The sequence below is a fragment of the Hydra vulgaris genome, chromosome 15 (assembly GCF_038396675.1).
Source record: "Hydra vulgaris chromosome 15, alternate assembly HydraT2T_AEP".
NCBI classification, from domain to species: Eukaryota; Metazoa; Cnidaria; class Hydrozoa; order Anthoathecata; family Hydridae; genus Hydra; species Hydra vulgaris.
In genome coordinates, this window is record NC_088934.1 from 23,269,077 (window position 1) to 23,293,883 (window position 24,807).

The following is a 24,807-nucleotide window of genomic DNA, read 5'->3' on the forward strand; positions in this document are numbered from 1 at the left end:
GATTTCAAAATTTATACTCTAATGATTTCAAAAACATTAGGGAAGAAGATTTAAACATGTAACTTTTCTGACCTCTTTATTTAGATCCTTTTCTCTTCTGTAAGACATTAAACTTTTAATTCTCCCTAAATTTGAGACATTTCATTTATAAAAACCATTTAGAATTATTTCTGTCTATTGGGATGTACAGAAAAAAAGAGGTGACATTTTACCATCTAAAATTCAGTATTGAAGTGTTCAGTTTTAAAGAGTGTTCAAGTAAAATTTTTATTTTTACAGATTAAGATAAAAGTCAGGTAAAAATAAGACTTTATAACTATATTGTCTGTTACAATGTAGTTATAAAGAACAATATAATTATGAAGAACAATATAGTTAAAAAGAACAAATAGTTATAAAGAACATTGAAGTTATGAAGCACAATATAGTTAAAAAGAACAATATAGTTATAAAGAACAATATAGTTATAAAGAACAATATAGTTATAAAGAACAATATAGTTATAAAAAAGACACAACAACTACTCCTTTATAACTATATTGTTTGTTCTTAATCCTTAAAGGTCTCATGTATTAATTCTTAAAAATCAAATTTGAGATTTAACATTGATATATTCTAAAACACTAAACTTTGGATTTTCTAAATATTTGCTAATGTTTTTTTTATGCTGTTTTTTGTTTTATTGTTATATATATACAGTAGCGTGCAAAAGTAACCAGACAAGAGCATAACTTGAGATAACTTTTGAATGAAAAGTCCAATTTCTTTCAAATTTTCACTGAAATGTCAAAAACAAATTGATTACAAATCTAAAACAAATGAATTTTTACTAAATCTAAGCAATCTAATCTTAAAAGTTCATTTAATTAAAATTTCCGTGTGCTAAAGTATCCAGACAGAAAAAAAAAACTTGAATTAGATTTTTTTTTAAACATTTTTTAAATTGAAAATACTTTATTTTAAAGTAAATTGCTTTAGTACTTTGTCGGGAAGCCCTTAGCATTAATTACTGCTTGACAGTGACAAGGAATTGAGTCCACCAGCTTCATAATCACAATAATTTTGATTTTTCGCCATTCTTGTTTCAGAATATTCAATAAATCAAATTTACTTGCTGGTTTTCAACCTGAAATTCGTCAATCTATGTGTTTCTATAGATGTTCAATAGAATTAAGGTCAGGACTTTGCTATGTCAATTCCATTAATTGAATTTTTTTGTTTTTGGAAAAGTCTTTTATAAGGGTTGAAGTGTCTTTTGAGTCATAATCCTGCTGAAATATCCATCCTCGAGCCCTGAAAAATGTTCCACGCCAAAATGCTGTCTTGGTAATTGCTGAAATTAAAGAACTTTATAATGAAAAATGTGGTGTTGACACAATCAAATGTCTTTTGAGGTCTGCAAATCTACTTGGAAGACGTCCTACAAAGAAACTTTTTATTTATATAAAGAATCGAAAAGCATGCTTAAGATTTGCTAATGAACATTTGATTTGGGCAAGAAAACAGTGATTAAAAGTACTTTTTAGTGATGAATTTTAGTTTATGTTATTTGGATCTGATAATATTAGATATGTCCGTCGACCAAAAGACCATAAAAACAATCCTAAATACCAGCTACCAACAGTAAAGCACAGAAGTCAAGATGTTATGAACTGGGCTAACTTGAATAAAGGTTGTATCGGTCCTATCCATTTGATTGATGGCATAATGGACAAAAGTATGTACAAATATATAGTTAAGAATGTTATGCTACCACATGCTAAAGACAAAATGCCTTGAGGAAGGATGTTTTAGAAGGACAATGACCCAAAGCACACTTCAACCCTTGTGAAAAACTTTTTCAAAACCAATGAAATTCGATTAATCAAATAGCCTTAGCAAAGTCCTGACCTTAATTCTATAGAATGTCTATGTAAGCTCACTGATCGACAAATTTTAGGTTGAAAACTAACAAGTAAACGTGATTTATTGAATACTCTGAAAAAAGAATGGGAAAAATCAAAATTATTGTCATTTTGAAGCATGTGGACTCAATGCCTTGTCACTGTCAAGCAGTAATTAATGCTAAGAACTTCCCGACAAAGTAGTAAAGCAATACTTTAAAATAAAGCATTTTCAATTTAAAAAATGTTTAAAAAAAAAATCTAATTCAAGTTTTTTTTTTGTCCGGATACTTTTGCACACGCATATTTTATTTAAATGAACTTTTAAGATTAAATTGCTTAGATATAGTAAAAATTCATTTGTTTTTAGATTTGTAATCAATTTTTTGACATTTCAGTGCAAATTTGAAAGAAATTGGACTTTACATCTAAAAGTTAATCTCAAGTTATGCTCTTGTCCGGTTACTTTTGCACACTACTATATATATATATATATATATATATATATATATATATATATATATATATATATATATATATATATATATATATATATATATATATATATATATATATATATATATATATATATATATATATATATATATATATATATATATATATATATATATATATATATATATATATATATATATATATATATATATATATATATATATATATATATATATATATATATATATATATATATATATATATATATATATATATATATATATATATATATATATATATATATATATATATATATATATATATATATATATATATATACAGTATTGGACAAAACATTTGCAACCAACATCGAACAATGCTAAAAAGTGTTCCTAATTTTACATGTCTTAAAAATGAAACAAACTATACTACCACAGCAAACAGTTCAGGAGTCTAGAGTCATGAGCAATCAGCTGACAGGTGACAGCACACGTGTATGTCGACCGGCCAGAAAATGCCTCAATTTACGTTACTGCCATAAGACCGTAAGCATGGTGGAGGCAATGTAATGGTCTGGGGGTGTTTTTCTGCTAACGGTCTAGGTCCAATACATCGAAACGATGGAATAATGGACCGTTTCATGTGTAAAAATATCCTGAAAGATGTTATGTTACCTCATGCTGAATGGAGTATGCCAATAAAATGGGTTTTTCAGCAAGACAATGATCCGAAACACACCGCAAAAGTAGTCAAGCAGTGGTTTCAAGACAACCACCTATCGGTGATGGATTGGCCGCCTAAATCTCTGGATCTCAACCCTATCGAGAACCTGTGGGAGATCGTCAACTGCAGAATTAATCGTGAAGGTGTTCGTAATAAGGATCAACTGTTTGAACAAATCCAATAAGCCTGGGTGGCGATTCCACAAAGTTTCCATGATCACCTGATCGAATCTATGCCTTGAAGATGTAAGGCTGTGATCGACAACAAAGGATTCGCCACGATATATTGATAGCGAAATACAGCTTGGTCAACATTTTGTTGGGTTGCACTTCTTTTTTCCGGAAGGAAATCAACTTTTTTTAATACTTTTGAATAATTTATTAATTTTCGTGTACAAATAATGAACTTTGCGATGAATAAAACTTGAAGAACTTTGTCTCTAAACAGTTACGTAGTTATTTCTCTAAATTGAAAAAATGCAGCACTTTTATATAAAGAAACTAAATTAGCATTATTTAGTTGCACTCGTTTTGTCCGATACTGTATATATATATATATATATATATATATATATATATATATATATATATATATATATATATATATATATATATATTTATATATAAATATATATATATATATATATAACTTGCAATTAAAAATTTTATCAAGTTAATAATTCACAAAATAATAAATCAACAATTGTTTTTTTAAACTGCATACAAAAAGTAATAAAAGTTTGGTACATGAAGAGAAGTATTTATTTTATTAGTTTTCATTGTATAATCACTACACTGTGTTGTTTTACTGCAAATTTTTCAAAATTCTGTTTGGAGTACTTTGTACTGATGATGGTATCAATAAGTAAAATCTTGTGTGACATAATTTGAATATTCAGAAAAACGGTTTTAGGATTATTGTATGATTTTTTCTTAAAAATTAATTTTTTTTTTACTTGCAGATTACAAATGAAATTACACGTCAAGCCATGGAAGCTCATGGCTTTTATAATCTTGATAAACCCGGAGAATTTACATCACTTGTTGATATTCAGTTTATTGGAGCTATGATTCATCCAGGTGGTGGGCGTAATGACATTCCACAACGTTTAAAACGGCAATTTTCCATATTCAACTGCACTCTTCCATCTAATGCCTCTATTGACAAAATATTTGGTAGACTAATTTTGTTATGAATATTTTTTATTTATACTTAAACTGTAATAAAAAGCAAACTAAAAAATAATTTAAAAATGAAATGTTAAGGAGTAATTGGCTGTGGTTGGTTTTGTTCCAAGAGGTTTGGACCAGATATAGCTGATTTTACATCCAGACTTGTTTCATCAACAAGAATACTATGGCAAAGAACAAAGGTTGATAATCAATCAAATTAAATCAATATTGTCAATATTTTGTAATTTTATAATTTAAAATATGTTATTTATTATAGATTAAAATGTTACCAACACCAGCAAAGTTTCACTATGTTTTTAATTTGCGTGACTTATCAAGAATTTGGGAAGGAATGTTGAATTCATCAACTGATAGTGTAACAACTGTTAAAAGTTTAATTAATCTATGGAAGCATGAATGCACTCGTGTAATTGCAGATAGGTTTGCAAACTCTGAAGACAAATCTTGGTTTGAAAAGGCTCTTTGTACTATTGTTGAAGAAAATTTTCCTGAATTTTATGATCTAATGGATAGTGAACCTTACTTTGTTGATTTTTTACGGTAATTGTGTTAATTATATATACACCTATAGTATGTGTATCTTTCGAGTATATTTTATATATATACACAAAATATATATATATGTGCGTGTGTGTGTGTGTGTGTTTATATATATATATATATATATATATATATATATATATATATATATATATATAGGTATATTTATATGTATGTGTATCTTTCGAGTATATTTTATATATATACACAAAATATGTATATATATGTGCGTGTGTGTGTGTGTGTGTGTGTTTATATATATATATATATATATATATATATATATATATATATATATATATATATATATATATATATATATATATGTATATATATATATATATATATATATATATATATATATATATAGGTATATTTATATGTGTATATATATATATATATATATATATATATATATATATATATATATATATATATATATATATATATACCATGACATTAACCATTAAATATATATATATACATATATATATATATATATTTAATGGTTAATGGTGAGACTCATTAGCCAGGTGAAGCTCATTAGCCATGTTAGAAACACCATGGCTAAAGAATGTCACCTGGATTTTACTTAAGACAAAGAAAACTCAACTAAGTAAGGGTCGGAGGACTTTTGAGAATCTTTACAGTGCTATTATTACACAGCAAAAATGCTCAGTCCTGATCTGAAAAACAGTTTAATGTCAGGAAGGTATCTGATTGTAAAAAAATTGCATAAAACATAAAATTGTTTTTAAAGTGTAAACAGTATTTTTTTGATAACAGTGATGCTCCAGAAGCTACAGGAGAAGAGAGTGATGATGCCAGTCTTGAAGCGCCTAAAATCTATGAGCAGGTCAAAATCCTTTCGAAAAAGTTTTTTAACTTCTTTTTCAGGTAGTTTCTACTTCATTTAAAATTGATTATATTTATATTCTCTATAGGTATCAAGTCTTGACATTCTCTCAGTAAAACTTACACAGTCAATGACACATTACAATGAAGTAGTTAGAGGAGGTGCTCTTGATTTAGTATTTTTTAAAGATGCCATGACTCATTTAGTTAAAGTAAGTTTTTAAAATAAATTTTATCATAAAATACATATAACCTTTTGTTTTCAACATAGAAATAATAATTCTGTGCTTTTTTGTTTGTATTACTTAATTGCGGTTTATTTTTTTATTATAAAAGTTCATATATTTAATATTATAATAATTTTTTTGATAAAAGATTTCCAGAATAATACGTACACCAAGAGGAAATGCAATACTGGTCGGTGTTGGTGGGTCTGGTAAGCAAAGTTTGACTCGTTTGGCTTCATATATTGCTGGTTACCAGATATTTCAGATAACCTTGACAAGGTTTATTATTATTGTGTTATTATAAATTAATCTTAAAATGTTTTAAATATATGGTATTCTTATTAAAACTATTTTACAATATAATCATCCCTAGATCATACAACCAAACAAACTTGGTGGATGATTTGAAAATTTTGTATAGAGTTGCAGGAGCTCAAGGAAAAGGAATAACATTTTTGTTTACAGATAATGAAATAAAGAGTGAAGGATTTCTAGAGTACATAAATAATGTTCTTTCATCTGGTGAAGTATGATTTGTTATTTTAATTCAAAAAATTACACATGCATATTGCATATATTTTGTTTTACAGTTTATTCAGTCTATGTTTGTTATAGTACTTTATATACAATATTAAAAAAAAGATTGAAAAATAGGTTTGATTAAGGTTGATTGGATGGATGACCATTAAATCCTTTAATTGTAGCACAAAATAATTTTTAGCTAAGTTATTTACATAAAGTTGGAACATAGAGTAAAAAATTTAATGATAATGCTATTTTGCACATTTAGGTATCAAATTTGTTTGCAAAAGATGAGCTTGATGAAATCACAAATAACCTAGTTTCTGTCATGAAGAAAGAGTATCCTCGAGTACCTCCTACTCAGGATAATCTCTACCAATACTTTATTTCTAGAGCAAAAAATAATCTTCATGTGGTTCTTTGTTTTTCGCCCGTAAGTTCTTCTTTATTAAATTATATTCAATATTTATTTTAAGAGTAATTAAAGTTTTAAAAATATATTTTCTAAAACCTTATAAATAGAATTGAATAAAATATCTTGAAAAAGGTCTTCAAACTATAAAGCTATATTTTGTTAAGAATATTAATAATTTTTTGTAGATTAGCATTTTTTACACCAACAATTTTATTTTAACTTGTGTATTTAAAATTTAATATAACTTTAAGGTTAAAACCAGAGGTTTTAATAGATTGATAAACATAGCTCTTTTATTTGTGAAAACCTTGAATTTCAAATGTCTATGCTTTTATCTATAATAAATTTTCTTTAAAAACCTCCTTAAATGATATCAGAAAATCTGTTGATTTTAATTTTTTTAATAAAAATTAGACTCTATTTTTTTTAATGGCGGAACTACACTAAATAGTCAATGTAATATAGTAAAGTATTGAAAAGTGAAAAATTAAAAGAGTTTTAACATTATAATATTGACCAACATGTTAAACATTTTCTTTTTATTTATTACTACTTAGTATAACTGACAATTTCTTTTTATTTATTACTGCTTAGTATAACTGACGTTTTCTTTTTATTTATTACTGCTTAGTATAACTGACATTTTCTTTTTATTTATTACTACTTAGTATAACTGATATATTCTTTTTATTTATTACTGCTTAGTATAACTGACAATTTCTTTTTATTTATTAGTGCTTAGTATAACTGACAATTTCTTTTTATTTATTACTGCTTAGTGTAACTGACGTTTTCTTTTTATTTATTACTGCTTAGTATAACTGACGTTTTCTTTTTATTTATTACTGCTTAGTATAACTGACATTTTCTTTTTATTTATTACTGCTTAGTATAACTGACGTTTTCTTTTTATTTATTACTGCTTAGTATAACTGACAATTTCTTTTTATTTATTACTGCTTGGTATAACTGACGTTTTCTTTTTATTTATTACTGCTTAGTATAACTGACGTTTTCTTTTTATTTATTACTGCTTAGTATAAACTGACATTTTCTTTTTATTTAATACTGTTAGTATGAATTTATAGTTGTTGTTGTTTATTTTTATCTTAACAAGCAATAAATGGTACTTTATTGATGTTTCATACATCATAATCATACAATAAACTTCCAAAACTAATTATGTTTTTGGATTAATGAAACAACTGTTGCTTGATAAATTTCTTTGCTTATGTGCTATATTAAGAAAGTAGCGTTTTTTTAAACAGAACATTTATTTAAAAATCTCATCATGCATTAAAATTCATCGAATATTAAAATGTAGTAGTATTTGCATTTTCTAGTTGTAGTTTCATCAAAATCTCTTGACTTCTTAACTCTCTCTCTTTTTTTGTTTGTTTTGTTTTTGTTTTTCCATTTATGCTTGACTCCCTCCATAAATGTTTTCTATAAATAAAACATGACTGCTTACAATATAAGGATACTATTATTAATCAAGTTAAAAAAAAGCTAATGGGAAGTCATATTTCACTCACTTAGGTTGAAATTCAGAACTTTATTAAGATTCATGTCATAGAACCTTAGCCAATTGCTAAATTGGCTGGGGTTCTACGATACTTATGACAATACCTATGTATTTGTAGTTAAAAATATTTATATTTAAAGTTTAAATTTTTAAAGTTTTTAAAATTCTATAAGATATGTTTCAAAAATCATTTTAAATATTTATAGTGATTTTCTTTGGAGGTATAAATGTTTGGAGTTATGAGTACAGCTGAGCAGCTATGCAAAATTTTAAAGTCTTTCAACTTTAGTTTTAATACTTTGATAAAAAATTAAAAATTTTTGTTTTTCCATTTATGCTTGACTCCCTCCATAAATGTTTTCTATAAATAAAACATGACTGCTTACAATATAAGGATACTATTATTAATCAAGTTAAAAAAAAGCTAATGGGAAGTCATATTTCACTCACTTAGGTTGAAATTCAGAACTTTATTAAGATTCATGTCATAGAACCTTAGCCAATTGCTAAATTGGCTGGGGTTCTACGATACTTATGACAATACCTATGTATTTGTAGTTAAAAATATTTATATTTAAAGTTTAAATTTTTAAAGTTTTTAAAATTCTATAAGATATGTTTCAAAAATCATTTTAAATATTTATAGTGATTTTCTTTGGAGGTATAAATGTTTGGAGTTATGAGTACAGCTGAGCAGCTATGCAAAATTTTAAAGTCTTTCAACTTTAGTTTTAATACTTTGATAAAAAATTAAGTTTAAACTGAGTTATATATTCATTTAACACCATTTGTTAATAGTACAAAATAAAACAAGAGCTATCTAAAATTACCATTCAATGATAGTTTTTTTAAAATTTATAATATGTACAATTAATAATTTGTTGACTAATAATTGTTTATAAATTGGTTTAAGCTTATAAGTAATAATAATAGTTAAAGGGTAGTTAACCTTTGCACCTCTAATTTCCATTATTTACTTACTTCCTAAACTTGGAAATGCAGGTTTACTAAATTGACCAGTGGAAAGAAACACTTCACATTGAGTTCTTTTCACTGTCAAGTCACTATTTTTACATTGCAAGACTTAGAACTATGCAGAAATTACTCATTGCAAGAAGTTTGAAGAGCTAACCAATCATGTTCTTATTGAAAAGAAACATACGGCAGGTCATCTTGCCAAGCTTTGAATTGATGGTGAAGAATCATTTTTGAAAATAATTTTCAGTTTTATTTGCACAACAAAGGAAGTTAATGAAATCTCTAGCTTTGACAGAAAATTTCTCAAAACCTGAACAGTTTGAGACACTAAAGACTAGCACCATTTAATCGTTGCAGTTGCAAAAAAAAATTCTTCAAAAATATTAAAGCATTATTAGCTTTGATCAACGCAAACAATGACACTTTCATAATTTTGTGCACTCTTAATATTGCAAACCTACGTTTGTAATTCAGAAACATTGAGTAAACTTTAAAATTTAAAGACTATGGTTTAATTTTTTTTTTAATAAAAAACAATAACTTTCTGTTTATCTAATGTTTTTTTGCTTTAAAGTTTATTTTGATATCTAATACAATGATTTGATTAATCAGTCAGTTATTTAATTTATTTTTAACAAATTTTTTATTTTTTTAACATTTAATATATTAACACCTCTGCAGTAAAAAAAGATAAGACAAGAATTAAATGGTCCATGACAATACCTTTTTTATTTTTTTACAAGATTATATTGTTAAAAATAACATCATTATTTTATTTTCAGGTTGGTGACAAGTTTCGATCTCGTGCTCTAAAATTTCCTGGTTTAATTAGTGGGTGCACAATGGATTGGTTTAGTAGATGGCCGAAAGATGCTCTGATAGCAGTAGCAGACTACTTCTTGTCTAAATTTGACATAGAGTGTACTGTAGAAACAAAAAGATCTGTTGTTGAAACCATGGGTGTTATACATGATGGTGTAGCTCAATCGTGTAATGACTATTTTGAAAGGTGCTTTTTTGTGTAAATTTTAAGTATTATATATATACACACATAGAAAAACACACACATATATATATGCACACATAAACTGCAATTGTAGAGACAATAATATATGTATATTATTGTCTCCTGGAATATGCCACAAATCATGTTATATTGAAATAGCCATTTATAGGGGCTTCAGTACACACGTTTTTTGTATTTAAGCACACAAGGTTTTGTATTTAAGCAGGCAGTATCTAAATATAAAAGACATTTTTGAGACAAAAAAATTTTTTTTTTCCTCCTCTTGTCTAAAAAAGTGTTTTGACCAAAGATAGCATTTTAAAAATTAAAGTGAATCTTGCATCCAGGGAACTCCACACTCTAGCATGCTAACTGGTCCTCATGGATTACCACTTAGACACCTTTAAAAAAGCTTCTCTAAATCCCAACTACACACATACAGAGACTTGATCAATAAAGTAAAAGAACTAGACAACAACAACATCTTCACCATTGTCACAATAAACAATTAATATTGGTAAGAATGCTATTAATAATCATAGAAAAGATGGGTTGTCTATAAGTGTCTTAATATGTAAGCATAGATATAAATTTTATTTATATAGACTTTATTTTTAAATAAAATAAAATTTTATGAGTTTCTATGAGTTTTTTATTTTTTACCAATTTTACCAATATTTACTGGTAAATAATGCTTTTTTTTTTTTTACTGATTTACTGGTTAATTTAAAAGTTATTAAATGCTTAACCCTTTGCTTTGTATTTATTTGAAATTCAGATCATTCTATAAATTTTTTTGTTTTGTTTTGTTTAAAGTTGTATAATATTTTTTATTAAAAGTTGCAAAAAATTAATTAATAAATAAAGAACTACAGACAAATTTTTTTAAATAAAACTGATATTTTTATAAACTGTATAGTTTTCCAGATAAAGTAAATAATTTAAAAATAGAACACATAGAATCCCAAGATAATTGCTTTTGTTTAACTACCTACAATTTTCATTTTCTAGAGTTTTGCATATCCATTCCTTTGCTACATCATGCAGCCCTTAGAATTAGAAAAAATGAGGTCGGCAAAAAAACTTGATACAAAGATTTTACCATAAAGCATACAAAAGAAGTCTACGATTTTTTGCCGACCTCATACACTTTTAGGTTGGCATTGCCGAATGTCAACCTTAATTCCCAAGGCTGATCATGTAAAAATAAATTGTAAAATACAGTCATACTTTATTGCAAAGATAGGAGCCAATGATAAACTCTAACATGTTTATGAAAGATTGTACCTGTCAATATTAGTAGTATTACACAATGCTGCATTGTAACAAGAATTATATAAAAAAAGAGATGTGACATTTTTACAAATAAACTCTGAAGAAAAACTTCCGAGAAAGTGCTGGGTTTGTGCTGCTGATAAAAATGTCAATATGGTAGTATTACACAATGCTGCATTGTAACAAGAATTAAAAGTTTAAATTTCTAAATAAATGGATCTTGTGGAGTGGCTTTACACAAGAAAAAACATGTTGCTTAGTTTTTATTTCAAAAAAATGAAAAGTAAAATATTCACTTTTTTGATTTTTTTGAAAGTGAAATTTCCTTTTTTTGATTAACCTTTTTACTTTTGTTTATTATTATAGTTAAAAAAAATTTTTCCTTTTTTTTATTATTCAGTTTAAAAAAAAAAAAACATGACTTTTTACTTGTGGTTTTTTAATTTTTTAATTTTCTTTTTTTTATTAACTAAAATATTTAACAAGTATCAGATTTCTGTATTACATGATGTGAGCATTAATCAATTTTTAGGTAGAGTTCCTGCTGTTATAATTGATTTAAGAACTCTTTGGCTTTAATTATTTTCCAAAGTTGAAATAAAATATAATTAATCTTCATATCATTTACTGAAGCTATGTTAAAATGTGAATTATTTTACATGAATCTCAGCTATTAATACCAACTAATATCAATCCCAACTAAGGCTTGTATATTGTTTTGGTTTGGGCTAATGCTGCATAGAAGAGTTGATAGCCAAGAATACAACTTAGACACTATAATTGATAGTTGAATAGTGTCATAAGTAGAATGTTGTAAATATTTTTAAGTAGTTTTTGTGTTCAAACTGACACATCATTATTAGAATTGTCATCCAAAAAGTAATCTGAGTAATAATTCATTGTTCTATAGATAACATTTACTCATATTGTTGCTGACACTTTTTATGTTCAAGCTTGTGCTTTCCGTATTTAAAAACTTCTTGCTTTTATTTTAAATCTTCGGGAAAGAAGAACAGAATCCTGTTGACAAAGAGCTTCTGTTCAAGAGCAGCAACAATGTTGTATAAGATGTTTACTCATTACTGCAAAAAAATAAAAGTGGAGAAACATCTTCAAAAACTTTTCTAATTAAATCTTTAACTTTAGGAAACTGTTGAATTATTGACAGTATACTGTTCCATTTTCTTCTGCAGTCAAAGATAAGTGAAACCACTTTTTTGTGCTGTTTTTTGATGTTTTCCTGGAGGACATCATTTTTTACTGGAAATTTTTGAAATAATCTGGCAATTTTTCTGATTTATGTGATGACAGATTGCAGGTGCACTTTCACTTTTAGAATCGGAATGTTTTCATTCATGGCAGCATCAAGAAAACTGACTTTAGTATCTGATTCAGATATGTCATTGCTCACTTCATCTTCGTCGCTTGTTTGAGTTCTTGGGAAGGCCTCTTGTACACCACTTGTCACTTGCCTATGAACTGCCGAATGCATTCCATGGGTCCAACATGTTTGATGCTCAGTTGGAACCAGTTTTCCAAACTTAACCGTTATGGAAGCTCTATTCCTAACTGAGCAGACATAGCTTTTGCCAATGATCAATCTGAATTTGGCCACTTTTTTTGTGACAACTGCTTCACCTTTTTCAGCAGCAAATTTCAGTATGTGTGTTTTTGAATAATATTAATATTCATGTACCTTCGATTTTTCAAAGAAGTTATAAATCAAAGGTAGAAATCTGAAAAAAAAAAACTGACTGAGTTGCCTGCTTGTGATTTTTTGAAAAATGATAATCTTTTTCACACATTGCAGATCAAATGAAAGAACAATGGCATGAAGATTAAATACATCCAGTGTCTTTAGTCTTGAAATAACTTTTTTAATTGGTTGCTTTGGAAAAAAAATTGAAATCTTAGATTTTTTTGATTCTTTTGCAGCTTTTGTTGTCAACTTTTCCTGTTTCTTTTTTGACTGCATGTTTTTATCTAGGTGATACCACATTCTAGTTGTAAAACTGGAGTATTTACTGTATTTCCACATATTTTGCTAGGCAATGTTTTTCCTTTGATTAAGGTTTAGTATTTCCAAATGTCTGACATTTTGACCAAAAGCAAATCTAATTGATGGATAAATGTCACAATAAATATATTGTGAAGAAAGTAGTAATATCTTTCTTAAAATGTTCAGACAAAACTTAACCAACAGAATCAATTTTCAAACAAAACAACTAACAGTTTAGTTGATAGAAAAGTGATTATAAAATTTTTAATTAAATTTTTTTATTTATTGATCAAACCTTTTAAAATATTTCAAATCTTTTAAAATATTTTAAACATTTTTGAGCATAATAGTTCTATTTATTATCTCGATTTTTTAGATTTTTGTTAGAGAGAAATATTTTAAAGCATTTTTGAGCATAATAGTTCTATTTATTATCTTGATTTTTTAGATTTTTGTTAGAGAGACAAAATATTAAATAAGGTAGAGGAGTTCTCATTCACACAATGAAAATATTATACATAACATTACAAATGATATGTGCATTTCTGATGATAAAGAAATCATAACAAAGTTTTAAACAATAAGAAAAATAAAACTCTATACTGTGTAGCTAAAAACCTAAGCTTCTTTTTAAAGCAAAATTTTATTCACAAAGGTAGCAAAAAAATAAATTAATTTCATAATTGGGGATTTCAAATGAATTGTTGAAGTATTGTTAAGTATAGAGAAAATTGTTATTTACCAAAGTTTATAGACATAATTTTACTGGTAAATTGGTAAAACAAGTTTACCGATTTACCGGTAAATTTTTTGTAGAAGCATAATCCTAATACAAATTATATGATTGTTCATAGTAAAAGTTTTACTTGTGATTCTTAAAGAAGCTACAAAAAAAATATAATTTTATTTTAAAAATGTATTTTTTATATTATTAATTTTTTTAGAAAAAAGGTATGTAGTATTTAGATAATATAATTTTTTTTTTATAAATTGCTATGCAATTCTAGTATGCAATATAGTTGCAGTTATTTAGAGTAACCGCTTGAAAAGTGTTGATTAATTTTAATCAAAATAGAAAGTTTATGTGGTACTTTTTTATCATTGTGATATATATATATATATATATATTCCGTAGCTTAGTGGTTAAGTTTTTACATCTTTTTAAATTATTGTTTACTACTAACCTTTCATGGAAACCATATATACAATCAACTGCTAAATTAGCATCCACTAAGGTTGCTTCTCTTTATCATGCTCATCATTTTCTTATTCTTGATTCCACTCTCTACCTTTACAAATCTCTTATATATCCTTGTAAAGAATACTGTTGTCATATCTAGGCTTCTAATGACACTCTTTCTCTTCTAGACAAGATCAAAAAGTGCATTTTTAACATAGTTGGACCTGCTCTATTTGCTAACTTAAGCCTCTTTTCTATTGTTAAAAAGTTGCATCTCTTTCTTTTTTCTACAAATACTATCACGGTTGCTGCTCAAAGGAGCTATCATCTTTAATTCCATCAACTAAAACTCATTCTTTCTCGACTCATCATTCAACAAAGTCTCATTTGTTTACTGTATCTGTCCCTGAATGCTCTAAAAAATTTTATTTGTTTAATTTTTTTCCCTGCACTTCAACTCTTTGGAACTCTCTCCCATCTTCATGTTTTCCTGAGTCATAGAACCTACAACTTTTCAAGTCTGCTGTCAACCATTTCCTTGCTCTATAACTCTATTCTTTTTTTCTAGTAATTTCCAACTTAATAGTGGTTGCTTGCAGCCTTGTTTTGAGTGAATCAGAATAAAATTTTTGAAAAATAATAAAAGAAGTGCATCGTACTCAGTGTATCAACTATACACTGAGTACGATGCACTTCTTTTATTATTTTTTCAAAATAGTGAAATATTTTGTTTTTGTTTGTTTTCAATCTTGCTGCTTATTTGAATATAAAAAAAAATATTTTAATCAAAAATTGTTAAAAATTTTTTTGAAGTTTTCTTATATTATACATATATTATACATGATCGTTACATATAGACTTTTAGCAAAACTCAACAATCATTACATACAGACCAGCAAAACTCAACAACAAACAGACATTTGTACATAATATTACATATATGGAATTTTTACATTTGCATTGTTTTAAATGACATTGTTATTAATCTACACAAGTTATTAATCTACACAAGTCATATATTTACATAAATTTTGTGTACTTTCTTATAAAAAGTGCTATAAAACTTATTCTCATATTTTTTTTTTCTTTAATGGATGTCGAAATGCAAGAGTGGATACTACTACTACTACTACTACTACTACTACTACTACTACTACTACTACTACTACTACTACTACTACTACTACTACTACTACTACTACTGTTATTACTACTACTACTATTACTACTACTACTACTACTACTACTACTACTACTACTACTACTACTACTACTACTACTACTACTACTACTACTACTTCTACTATTACTACTACTACTACTACTACTACTATTATTATTACTACTACTACTACTATTATTACTACTACTACTACTATTACTACTACTACTACTACTACTACTACATTACTACTATTATATTCACCATTGTTATATAGAAATTTTAAACTAGATGCAAATTTTTAAGTTTTTAAGAATAATAATTATTTGTAATTTTTCAACCTTAAAATTTATATTTCATGTTTAATAAAATGTTCTGAGGGTCTTTTTGTATCAAACTGATACATTTTAAAAATAGTTTTGTGTTTTTTAGATTTAAATAATCCATTTTTAAGAATTGTTTTTAAGAGTTACAAGGTCTATTTTTAATGTAATTTGTATTGTTAGATTAAACATATGTATTGTTAGATACATTTAATCTAACAATACATTTTATGTTTTAAATTAATCTATTTTGTTAATATTTTTGTTGATAAAAAGACTTACTGTTAACATTTGAAATTTTGTAGATTTCGTAGACAAACATATGTTACACCTAAATCCTACTTATCATTTATTGATGGTTACAAAAACATTTACATAGACAAAAAAAGTGTGATTGGAGAACTTGCAGGTAGAATGAAAACTGGGCTTGATAAACTTATAGAAGCTACTGATTCTGTAGCTAAACTTGCAAAAGAATTAGTTGTCAAAGAAAAAGGTTTGATTATTGCTTCTGGAAAAGCTGATAAGGTACAAGAATAATATTACTTACATTTAATATAAATTATCTTTTGAAATAGCAAAAAAATAAATGATACTATTAGGTATAATAAATAAATAATATAATATATATATAATATATATATTTATATATATATACATATACATATATATATATATATATATATATATATCTATATATTTATATATATATATATATAATAATAATAATAATATTAATATTATTTATAAATAATAAAATATATAAAATAAATAATAAAATAAATATAAATAATATCATATAATATAGTAATAATATATATAATAAATTATATTATTACTATTTTAAATAAACTATTAGGTTTTAAAAGAAGTAACTGTAAAAGCACAAGTAGCTGAAAAAATCAAAGCAGATGTGCAGAAAGTAAAAGACAAAGCCCAGTCTCTTGTGGAAGATATTAATGTAAAAAATTTTGTTTAGTTACGTGTTATTTATTTTTTGATTAGATAAAGAAGTTTATTAATGTTGCACTAATTGTCATATTGGTTGTACCTTGACCATTTAGGTTGATAAAGGGTATGCAATGAAAAAGTTAGAAGCTGCAGCACCTGCTTTAGCAGAAGCAGAAAATGCTCTTTTGGTTATTTTTCTACTATTGTTTTTCTTAATTTATTTAATGTATAATGTTTATATTAATAGTTTGAAGTTAAATTAAACTTTTTAGACAATAAAACCAGCACACATATCAACTGTGCGCAAACTTGCAAAACCACCTCATCTTATTATGAGAATTATGGATGCAGTGTCATTACTTTTTCGTAGACCTCTTATTCCTGTTATCCCTGATCCTAATTTTCCTTGCCCTACACCTTCATGGACAGAATCACTTAAAGTGAATTATTATTACTTTATTGTTTTATTATTATACTTTAATGTTTAAAATACCATGTAATACTTTTGTTTCAATAAATACATAAAAATATTATTTCATAGCTGATGAGCTCAGCAACATTTTTACAAGGCCTAGTGCAGTTTGATAAAGACACAATTACAGAAGAAATAGTGGAATTACTTGAACCATATTTGAACATGCCAGATTACACTTTCGATGGAGCCAAAAAAGTAAGCTATTCACCAATTAATTTGATAATAAAATTAAAAAAAAAGCAACACACCAAACTAAAGCTACTTCTTCATTTCACTTATTTTTTTCTATTTAACAGAGTTGTAGTGATGTGGCTGGTTTGTTGTCATGGACCAAAGCAATGTCATTTTTTTATGGAGTCAATAAGGAAGTTCTGCCATTAAAGGTTAATTTTTATTTTAAATACTTTACAACTCTTTATTATTATTATTATTATTATTTTTATTTATCTAATTAACAAGAAGTGCAAATCTTAACAATCTATGGAAAAATATATTTGATTAATAGTATTTTTATTGTCTGCATGTTTTCTTTTATACATGTTAAAAATTATTTTGTTTGCATAATTGTTTGTTTATTTCAGGCCAACTTGATTGTTCAAGAGGCTAAATTAAAAGTTGCACAAGGAGATTTGGATGAAGCCCAAGGTGTTTTAAATCAAAAACAAGCTGAACTTGATGAAGTGCAAGCAATGTATGATGCTGCAATGAATGAAAAACAGGTTTAACGAGTTTCAAATATGTTATAATTGAAATAGGTTTTTGAGAAAAAGTATTATAAGTTTTTAGTTAAATATTTCCCTTGAATTACATGATAGGAATTGCTTGATGATGCTATTGGGTGCAAAAAGAAAATGGAAGCAGCATCTGCATTAATTGATGGGTTAGGGGGAGAGCGTGTTCGATGGATACATCAAAGCAAAGAGTTTCAGGAAGCTATAGGAAGGTTTATATTTTTAATATTATCTATTACTATTTATGCTATTATGCTCTTATATACTTATGCTTTATATATCTATTATTATTTATGCTATTATATTAGGCTATAGGAAAATTTATATATTTAATGATATTTTAATAATATTTAAAAGTGTAAATATTTATAACCATTATAATTCTATGATTACTATTATAATTATAGATGATTGTGGTCAGTGATATTTTTTATATGTTGAATGATCTCTTACATTTTTAAGTTTATATTTAATCTTTTAAGATAATACTTTCATTTATATTTCAAGTCTACAGTAGCACTTGGATAATATTTTCATTCAAAAGTCTACAGTAGCACTTGGATAATATTTTCATTCAAAAGTCTACAGTAGTACTTGGATAATATTTTCATTCAAAAGTCTACTGTAGTACTTGGATAATATTTTCATTCAAAAGTCTACAGTACTTAGGATATGGATTGAACTCTTACTCTTAGTTAATAAGCTTCACTAATCCATCATTACCACAAAATACCATAAATATATATTTTTTTTGATGCAGGAATAATATTATATATATACTAATTTTCCTATTTTGGAGAATCCTTTACCATTTTTGGTTTATTAAGAAAAATAAGGATGTTGCCTCTTTAATTATTTAGAATGCCAAGTACAATTCTTTTTTAAATTTGAGTTTACTTTGAACTTTTAAAAGTTATTCATAATATTAAGAAATAATATAAACATGAATATTTTCTATTCACAAGCCATACATAGAAAATTTTGGGCATGTTAATATCAAAGACTTGTTGAAAATTTTGATTATTCTAATCATGTAACAAACAAACAAAAATTATTTTTAGATTGGTTGGTGATGTACTTTTAGCAACTGGATTCTTGTCATATTCAGGTCCTTTCAATCAAGTATTTAGAACACGATTAAATGATAAATGGCAATCCGAAATGAAAAAAAGAAAAATACCATACACAGAAAATATCAATCTTTCAGCTATGCTTGTTGACAATGCTACAGTAACTTTTATTTTTTTATTTTTATAAATAATGCTACACTAATTCTTTTAAAAACTGTGCAGAAGTATTATTTTTCTTTTGTAAATTATTTTTTATAGATTAGTGAATGGAATATTCAAGGTTTGCCAAATGATGACCTTTCAATACAAAATGGTATCATTGTCACAAAAGCAACTAGGTATCCTTTGTTAATTGACCCACAAACTCAAGGTAAATCTTGGATAAAAAATAAAGAAAAGTGTCATGAACTTCAGGTATATTTCATTTGAAGTTATTTTTTAAGTTTATAATTGCTAATAATATAACTCGTTTAATCTAATTTAGGTCTCATCTCTTAACCACAAGTACTTTCGTATACATTTGGAAGACTGTTTATCTCTTGGCAAGCCACTGCTGTTAGAAGATATTGGTGAAGAATTAGATCCTGCATTAGACAACGTTTTAGAAAAAAATTTTATTAAATCTGGAAGCACTTACAAAGTTAGAAATATTCTATAATATATTATTGTTATTTTATTTTGTAATAATAAAAGATGTTAATGGTAATGTTCTAAGTTTTTATTTTTTAATTTTTTTAGGTTAAGGTTGGTGATAAAGAATGTGATGTAATGAATGGATTTGTTTTGTATATGACAACAAAACTTGGAAATCCATTATTTACTCCAGAGGTATGCTATTTAAGTTTTTAACTTTTTTCAACTTTTTAATAGTTCCTCCAGAAAGAATCCTGAAATTTAAAAAAAAAAAGTTAGATCTATGTTTGGGGAAGAGAGAAATAAGTTACAAGGATAAGAGAATGTTTGCTTATCAAAACATAATATTTGAAGTTGTTGGTTAATTGACAAGGAATAGAAAAAAACTAGGATTGGTATATTGACTGACAAGAATTTGAGATAACCTGATTAAGTTGAATTTTAGTTACTTGAGATTACTGTTTATATTAATTTTTAAAAATTTTAAATTATTATATTTATACAATTTTATTATTGTAATAAATAGTGTTTTGATTTTTTATAAATATATATATAGTACAATTATAATATGGCTTATAGGTGTATGCACGAACAGCAATCATAGATTTTACTGTAACAATAAAAGGATTGGAAGACCAGCTACTTGGGCGTGTCATTAACACCGAAAAACAGGTCAGTTTTAAATTATAAACAGGTCCATTATAACTTATAAACAAATGTTAAGTGGTAATAATTAGGTTAATCATTAGTATTTAAATATATTTAGGAGTTAGAAGGAGAAAGACTAAAATTAATGGTTGATGTTGCAACAAACAAAAGGAAGATGAAAGACTTAGAAGACAATTTATTATTTCGTTTGACAAGTACAAAGGTAATAAAGTTTACTTTTAAAATAACAACTGTTGAAAAACACATCAGTACTTTATACACACACAGTATTAATTGGTTTCCAACAAATTGAAAATAAAATTAAGCAAAATAATAATAACAACATAATAAGGAAGTAATAATTAAATATTAACAAACATAAATAATAAAATATTATTTACAGCTCACTTAAATTCACCAACATAGCGAATGACTTGTCAGAGCATTCTTATAATTGCAAGAAATAAAAAAGAAAAAAAAAATGCTAGACAAATTCTACAACATTTTAAAAATGATATGTGATTGTTTGCATATTGCTTTGAAAATGTTGAAGAAGAATTGCATAGTATAATTTTTATCATGTTTATACAACTTTTATCATGTCAATACAATTTTAAATTAAAAAACAAAAATTCAATTAGAACTTTTGTGTTTTTATGAATACAAATGCTATCAATTTTTTGATATTTTATAGCAGGTTTTCTCAATTCCAAGCTTTAATCCTCATAAAAACTTCTTTTAAAAGTTTAACAACAGTGTTCATTAACTGAGTAGACCATATATCCCTGTGTCTGTGATAATATTATTTAGGGTTCGCTTGTGGAGGATGAATCATTGGTTGCTGTGTTAAGAACAACCAAGGAGACAGCACAAGATGTCAGCGAGAAACTTATTAACGCTGGAGAAACAGAAATAAAAATAAATAAAGCACGAGAAGAGTTTCGCACTGTTGCTACTAGAGGAAGTATATTATACTTCTTAGTGGTTGAAATGAGCATGGTTAACAAGATGTATCAAGTTGCTTTACAGCAGTTTTTAAATATATTTGACATGTCAATGGCAAAGTAAGTTTAATTTTTGCACAAATATTTTTTGATAAAAGTATTCATAATTATGAAAGATTTTATTAAAACAAACTAAGAAACTAAAACATATATATATATATGTGTATGTATGCATGTATATATATATATATATATATATATATATATATATATATATATATATATATATATATATATATATATACATATATATATATATATATATATATATATATATATATATATATATATATATATATTTATTTATATATATACACACACACACACACACACACACACACACACACACACACACACACACACACACACACACACACACACACTGCCTCCAAAAAGTATTAGTGCACTCATATTTTTTTATCTCAGTGAACTTAAAATGAGTTTTATTCGAAAACAATGAAAGGCTGTTTGATAATTTTTTTTTAACTTATAAAGTAAAATAGAATTACTAATTGTCAAATGTATCAAAGTATTTCTTTATTATTATTATTTCAAATTTAATTAGAATACAATAAGAGTGATAAACAATATTAAAAATGTGTCCAAGAGTATTAGCGCTCTTACAATTTTTTTAAGATTCTAAAAAAATTTAATTTCCTATATATGACCACTTTTGTTTTTAAGGCATACCAAGACTGTACACAGCATAGAATATATAAGTTTTTAAATTAAATCTTGTGGTATGGTATTCCACAACACTTGCATTTGCGTTTTGAGCTGCACCAAGTTAGTAGGCTTGTTTTTTTGTAATTTGCAGTCCATCCAACTCCAAAGATTTTTAATAGGATTTAAATCAGGTGAGCAAATGGGCCAAGGCATCAGATTTAACCCTTTTTTCTACATGTATTGCTTAATTGAGCATGCTGTGTGGCAATTAGCATTATTTTATCGAAATTGTCAAGTGGAATCAGCTTTGAAAATGTCAATTGAAGGCTTTAAATAATCTTCTGATATCTCTCTCTATACCAATGTTGATTAAGACAATAAGTGTAAAATTGCTAGATCTAGCGATACAGCCCCAAATGCAAATTGAACTTCCTCCTCCTTGAACTCTTGACATGATAAAACAAGGATTATGTTTTTCATTTTTGTATCTCCTCATGACAGCCCTTTTCTTGTGATTAATAAGTTTAAAGTTTGACTCGTCCAAGAAAATTACTTTTATCCATTGCTCTAAAGTCCATGCAGCTCTCTCTTTGCACCAATTTCTTTGTTCGAGATAGTATTTGATGCTTAGTAGTGGCTTCATTGTTGCAAGGCATGAATTAAGTTGTTTTTTCTTCATCAGCTTGCTAATTCTTGATCAGCTAACTTGATGTTCACCCATTGCTGTATTCAGGTCTAAGGCAATTTTGGCTATGCGCATGTTCGAGTTGCATCTAGCAAGCATAATTGCTTTATTTTCATCCCTTTCTGACATTTTTTTGGGATGACCAGAGCAACCTTTGTCTTCAACTGTTCTAAATCCATTATAGTTTTTGAGCGTTGTTCTAATGCTGCGTTCACTGATCTTAAGTTGATGTCCGATTTCTCAATTGCTGAGACCACTTTTGTGCAGGCTTGCCACTTTATTCAGTTGATATGCTCTTTAAACCCATATTTTTGTTGTTGCAATTTTGAAGTTTTAACTGACTATATTTTATATATTTTCGTCACTTCAATTTATGCTTCTTATACTTTTTTATTGACTTTTTTTAATCAGCAGTGAGTAATTAACAAAAATTGACAAAAAAAAACTTTTGCATGCTTAATTTTACACATTTTTTCAAGTAGACATGAAACTTCTAATTAGTTCATCAAAAAAACAGACAGGTTGACAAATATTTGACATTGTAATTAAATTTAATCAGTTTTACCTTTAATTAAAAAAAAATCTATTTCGAAATTAAACGAAATTCAAATTCAAACTCTTATACAAATTCAAATTATTTAAAAACATATTATAATTGAATAACTTAAAATGAATATTTCCTCCATTCCCTATAATTTGGTACACAATAGAAGGCGAGAAGATCAACATTTCAACATTCAAAACTCATTATAGCCCAACTTTGGACATACAATGTTTTAGAATTAACCCATCGATACATATATACTGTTACTATTAAGTTAAAACAGGAAAAACTTCAACTCTGTTCACCATTTCAGATCTGAGAAATCCCCAATTCCTGCAAAGCGTATTTCAAATATTACTGAATTTCTTACATTTGAAGTTTACAAATTTGCTGTTCGTGGATTGTATGAAAAAGACAAGTTTATGTTTACTTTGTTGTTGTCATTGAAAATTGACATTGGAAAAGGAAGTGTTAAAACAGAAGAATTTTCTTGCTTTATTAAAGGTTTTTAATAGTTTTTATTATTTAAAGGTTTGTTAAACAAATTGTCTTGACTTATTTAATATAACTTATCAGTTATACTTACTTATATAACTTATCAGTTTTGCAGTCTTCTTAGATTTTTTAATTACAGTAGTTTTTTTATCACCTTTTTTTTTTTTCAAGTTTGTTTATTTAAAAAAGTTTGATGAAAGCATATTCTTTTTGTATATTAATTTTTTTTTTTTTAATTTTGTAAGTTTGTAAAGTTTTTTAGATAATATGTTTCACATTAGTTGCAAACTTTTTTAATACCAATGAATAATATTTTCTGAAACTGCTTAGGAGTATTAACTAATAAAAGTTTTAATCTTTTATGAAAAATTTATTTTGAAAACGTATGAAAAATAGTTATATGAGTTCTACATATAACTTTTTTTCGCCATATTTTTCATTAACAGGGGGTGCTGCCTTAGATTTAAAATCAGTTCAGCCTAAACCTTACAAGTGGATTTCTGATATGACCTGGCTTAATTTAGTACAACTTAGTAAGCTTCCAACATTTTCAGGGATCTTAGATCAGGTTAGAATAGGAAGATTTTATGAGTTAGCTATAAATAGTTTTTTTCTTTCTTTTCTAAAAGGCATGTTTTAGAAC

General features: G+C 26.2%; 1 protein-coding gene across 2 annotated transcripts in view; it reads left to right on the forward strand.

Annotated features, from left to right (window-relative positions):
* LOC136072006 (dynein axonemal heavy chain 8-like) overlaps window positions 1-24,807 on the forward strand; it is a 135,890-nt gene that overhangs the window by 98,235 nt on the left and 12,848 nt on the right. For both annotated transcript variants that reach the window (XM_065819355.1, XM_065819356.1), the window contains 26 exons: window positions 4,024-4,237; window positions 4,328-4,434; window positions 4,512-4,795; window positions 5,582-5,651; window positions 5,740-5,862; window positions 6,026-6,156; window positions 6,251-6,404; window positions 6,668-6,832; window positions 10,100-10,326; window positions 16,568-16,790; window positions 17,122-17,223; window positions 17,327-17,401; window positions 17,486-17,653; window positions 17,755-17,883; window positions 17,985-18,071; window positions 18,270-18,407; window positions 18,504-18,631; window positions 19,481-19,649; window positions 19,748-19,903; window positions 19,974-20,129; window positions 20,228-20,317; window positions 20,702-20,794; window positions 20,889-20,993; window positions 21,581-21,834; window positions 23,983-24,173; window positions 24,611-24,732. In XM_065819355.1, the coding sequence (XP_065675427.1) occupies window positions 4,024-4,237; window positions 4,328-4,434; window positions 4,512-4,795; window positions 5,582-5,651; window positions 5,740-5,862; window positions 6,026-6,156; window positions 6,251-6,404; window positions 6,668-6,832; window positions 10,100-10,326; window positions 16,568-16,790; window positions 17,122-17,223; window positions 17,327-17,401; window positions 17,486-17,653; window positions 17,755-17,883; window positions 17,985-18,071; window positions 18,270-18,407; window positions 18,504-18,631; window positions 19,481-19,649; window positions 19,748-19,903; window positions 19,974-20,129; window positions 20,228-20,317; window positions 20,702-20,794; window positions 20,889-20,993; window positions 21,581-21,834; window positions 23,983-24,173; window positions 24,611-24,732 (3,861 nt within the window). The remainder of the gene's footprint in view (window positions 1-4,023; window positions 4,238-4,327; window positions 4,435-4,511; window positions 4,796-5,581; window positions 5,652-5,739; window positions 5,863-6,025; window positions 6,157-6,250; window positions 6,405-6,667; window positions 6,833-10,099; window positions 10,327-16,567; window positions 16,791-17,121; window positions 17,224-17,326; window positions 17,402-17,485; window positions 17,654-17,754; window positions 17,884-17,984; window positions 18,072-18,269; window positions 18,408-18,503; window positions 18,632-19,480; window positions 19,650-19,747; window positions 19,904-19,973; window positions 20,130-20,227; window positions 20,318-20,701; window positions 20,795-20,888; window positions 20,994-21,580; window positions 21,835-23,982; window positions 24,174-24,610; window positions 24,733-24,807) is intronic.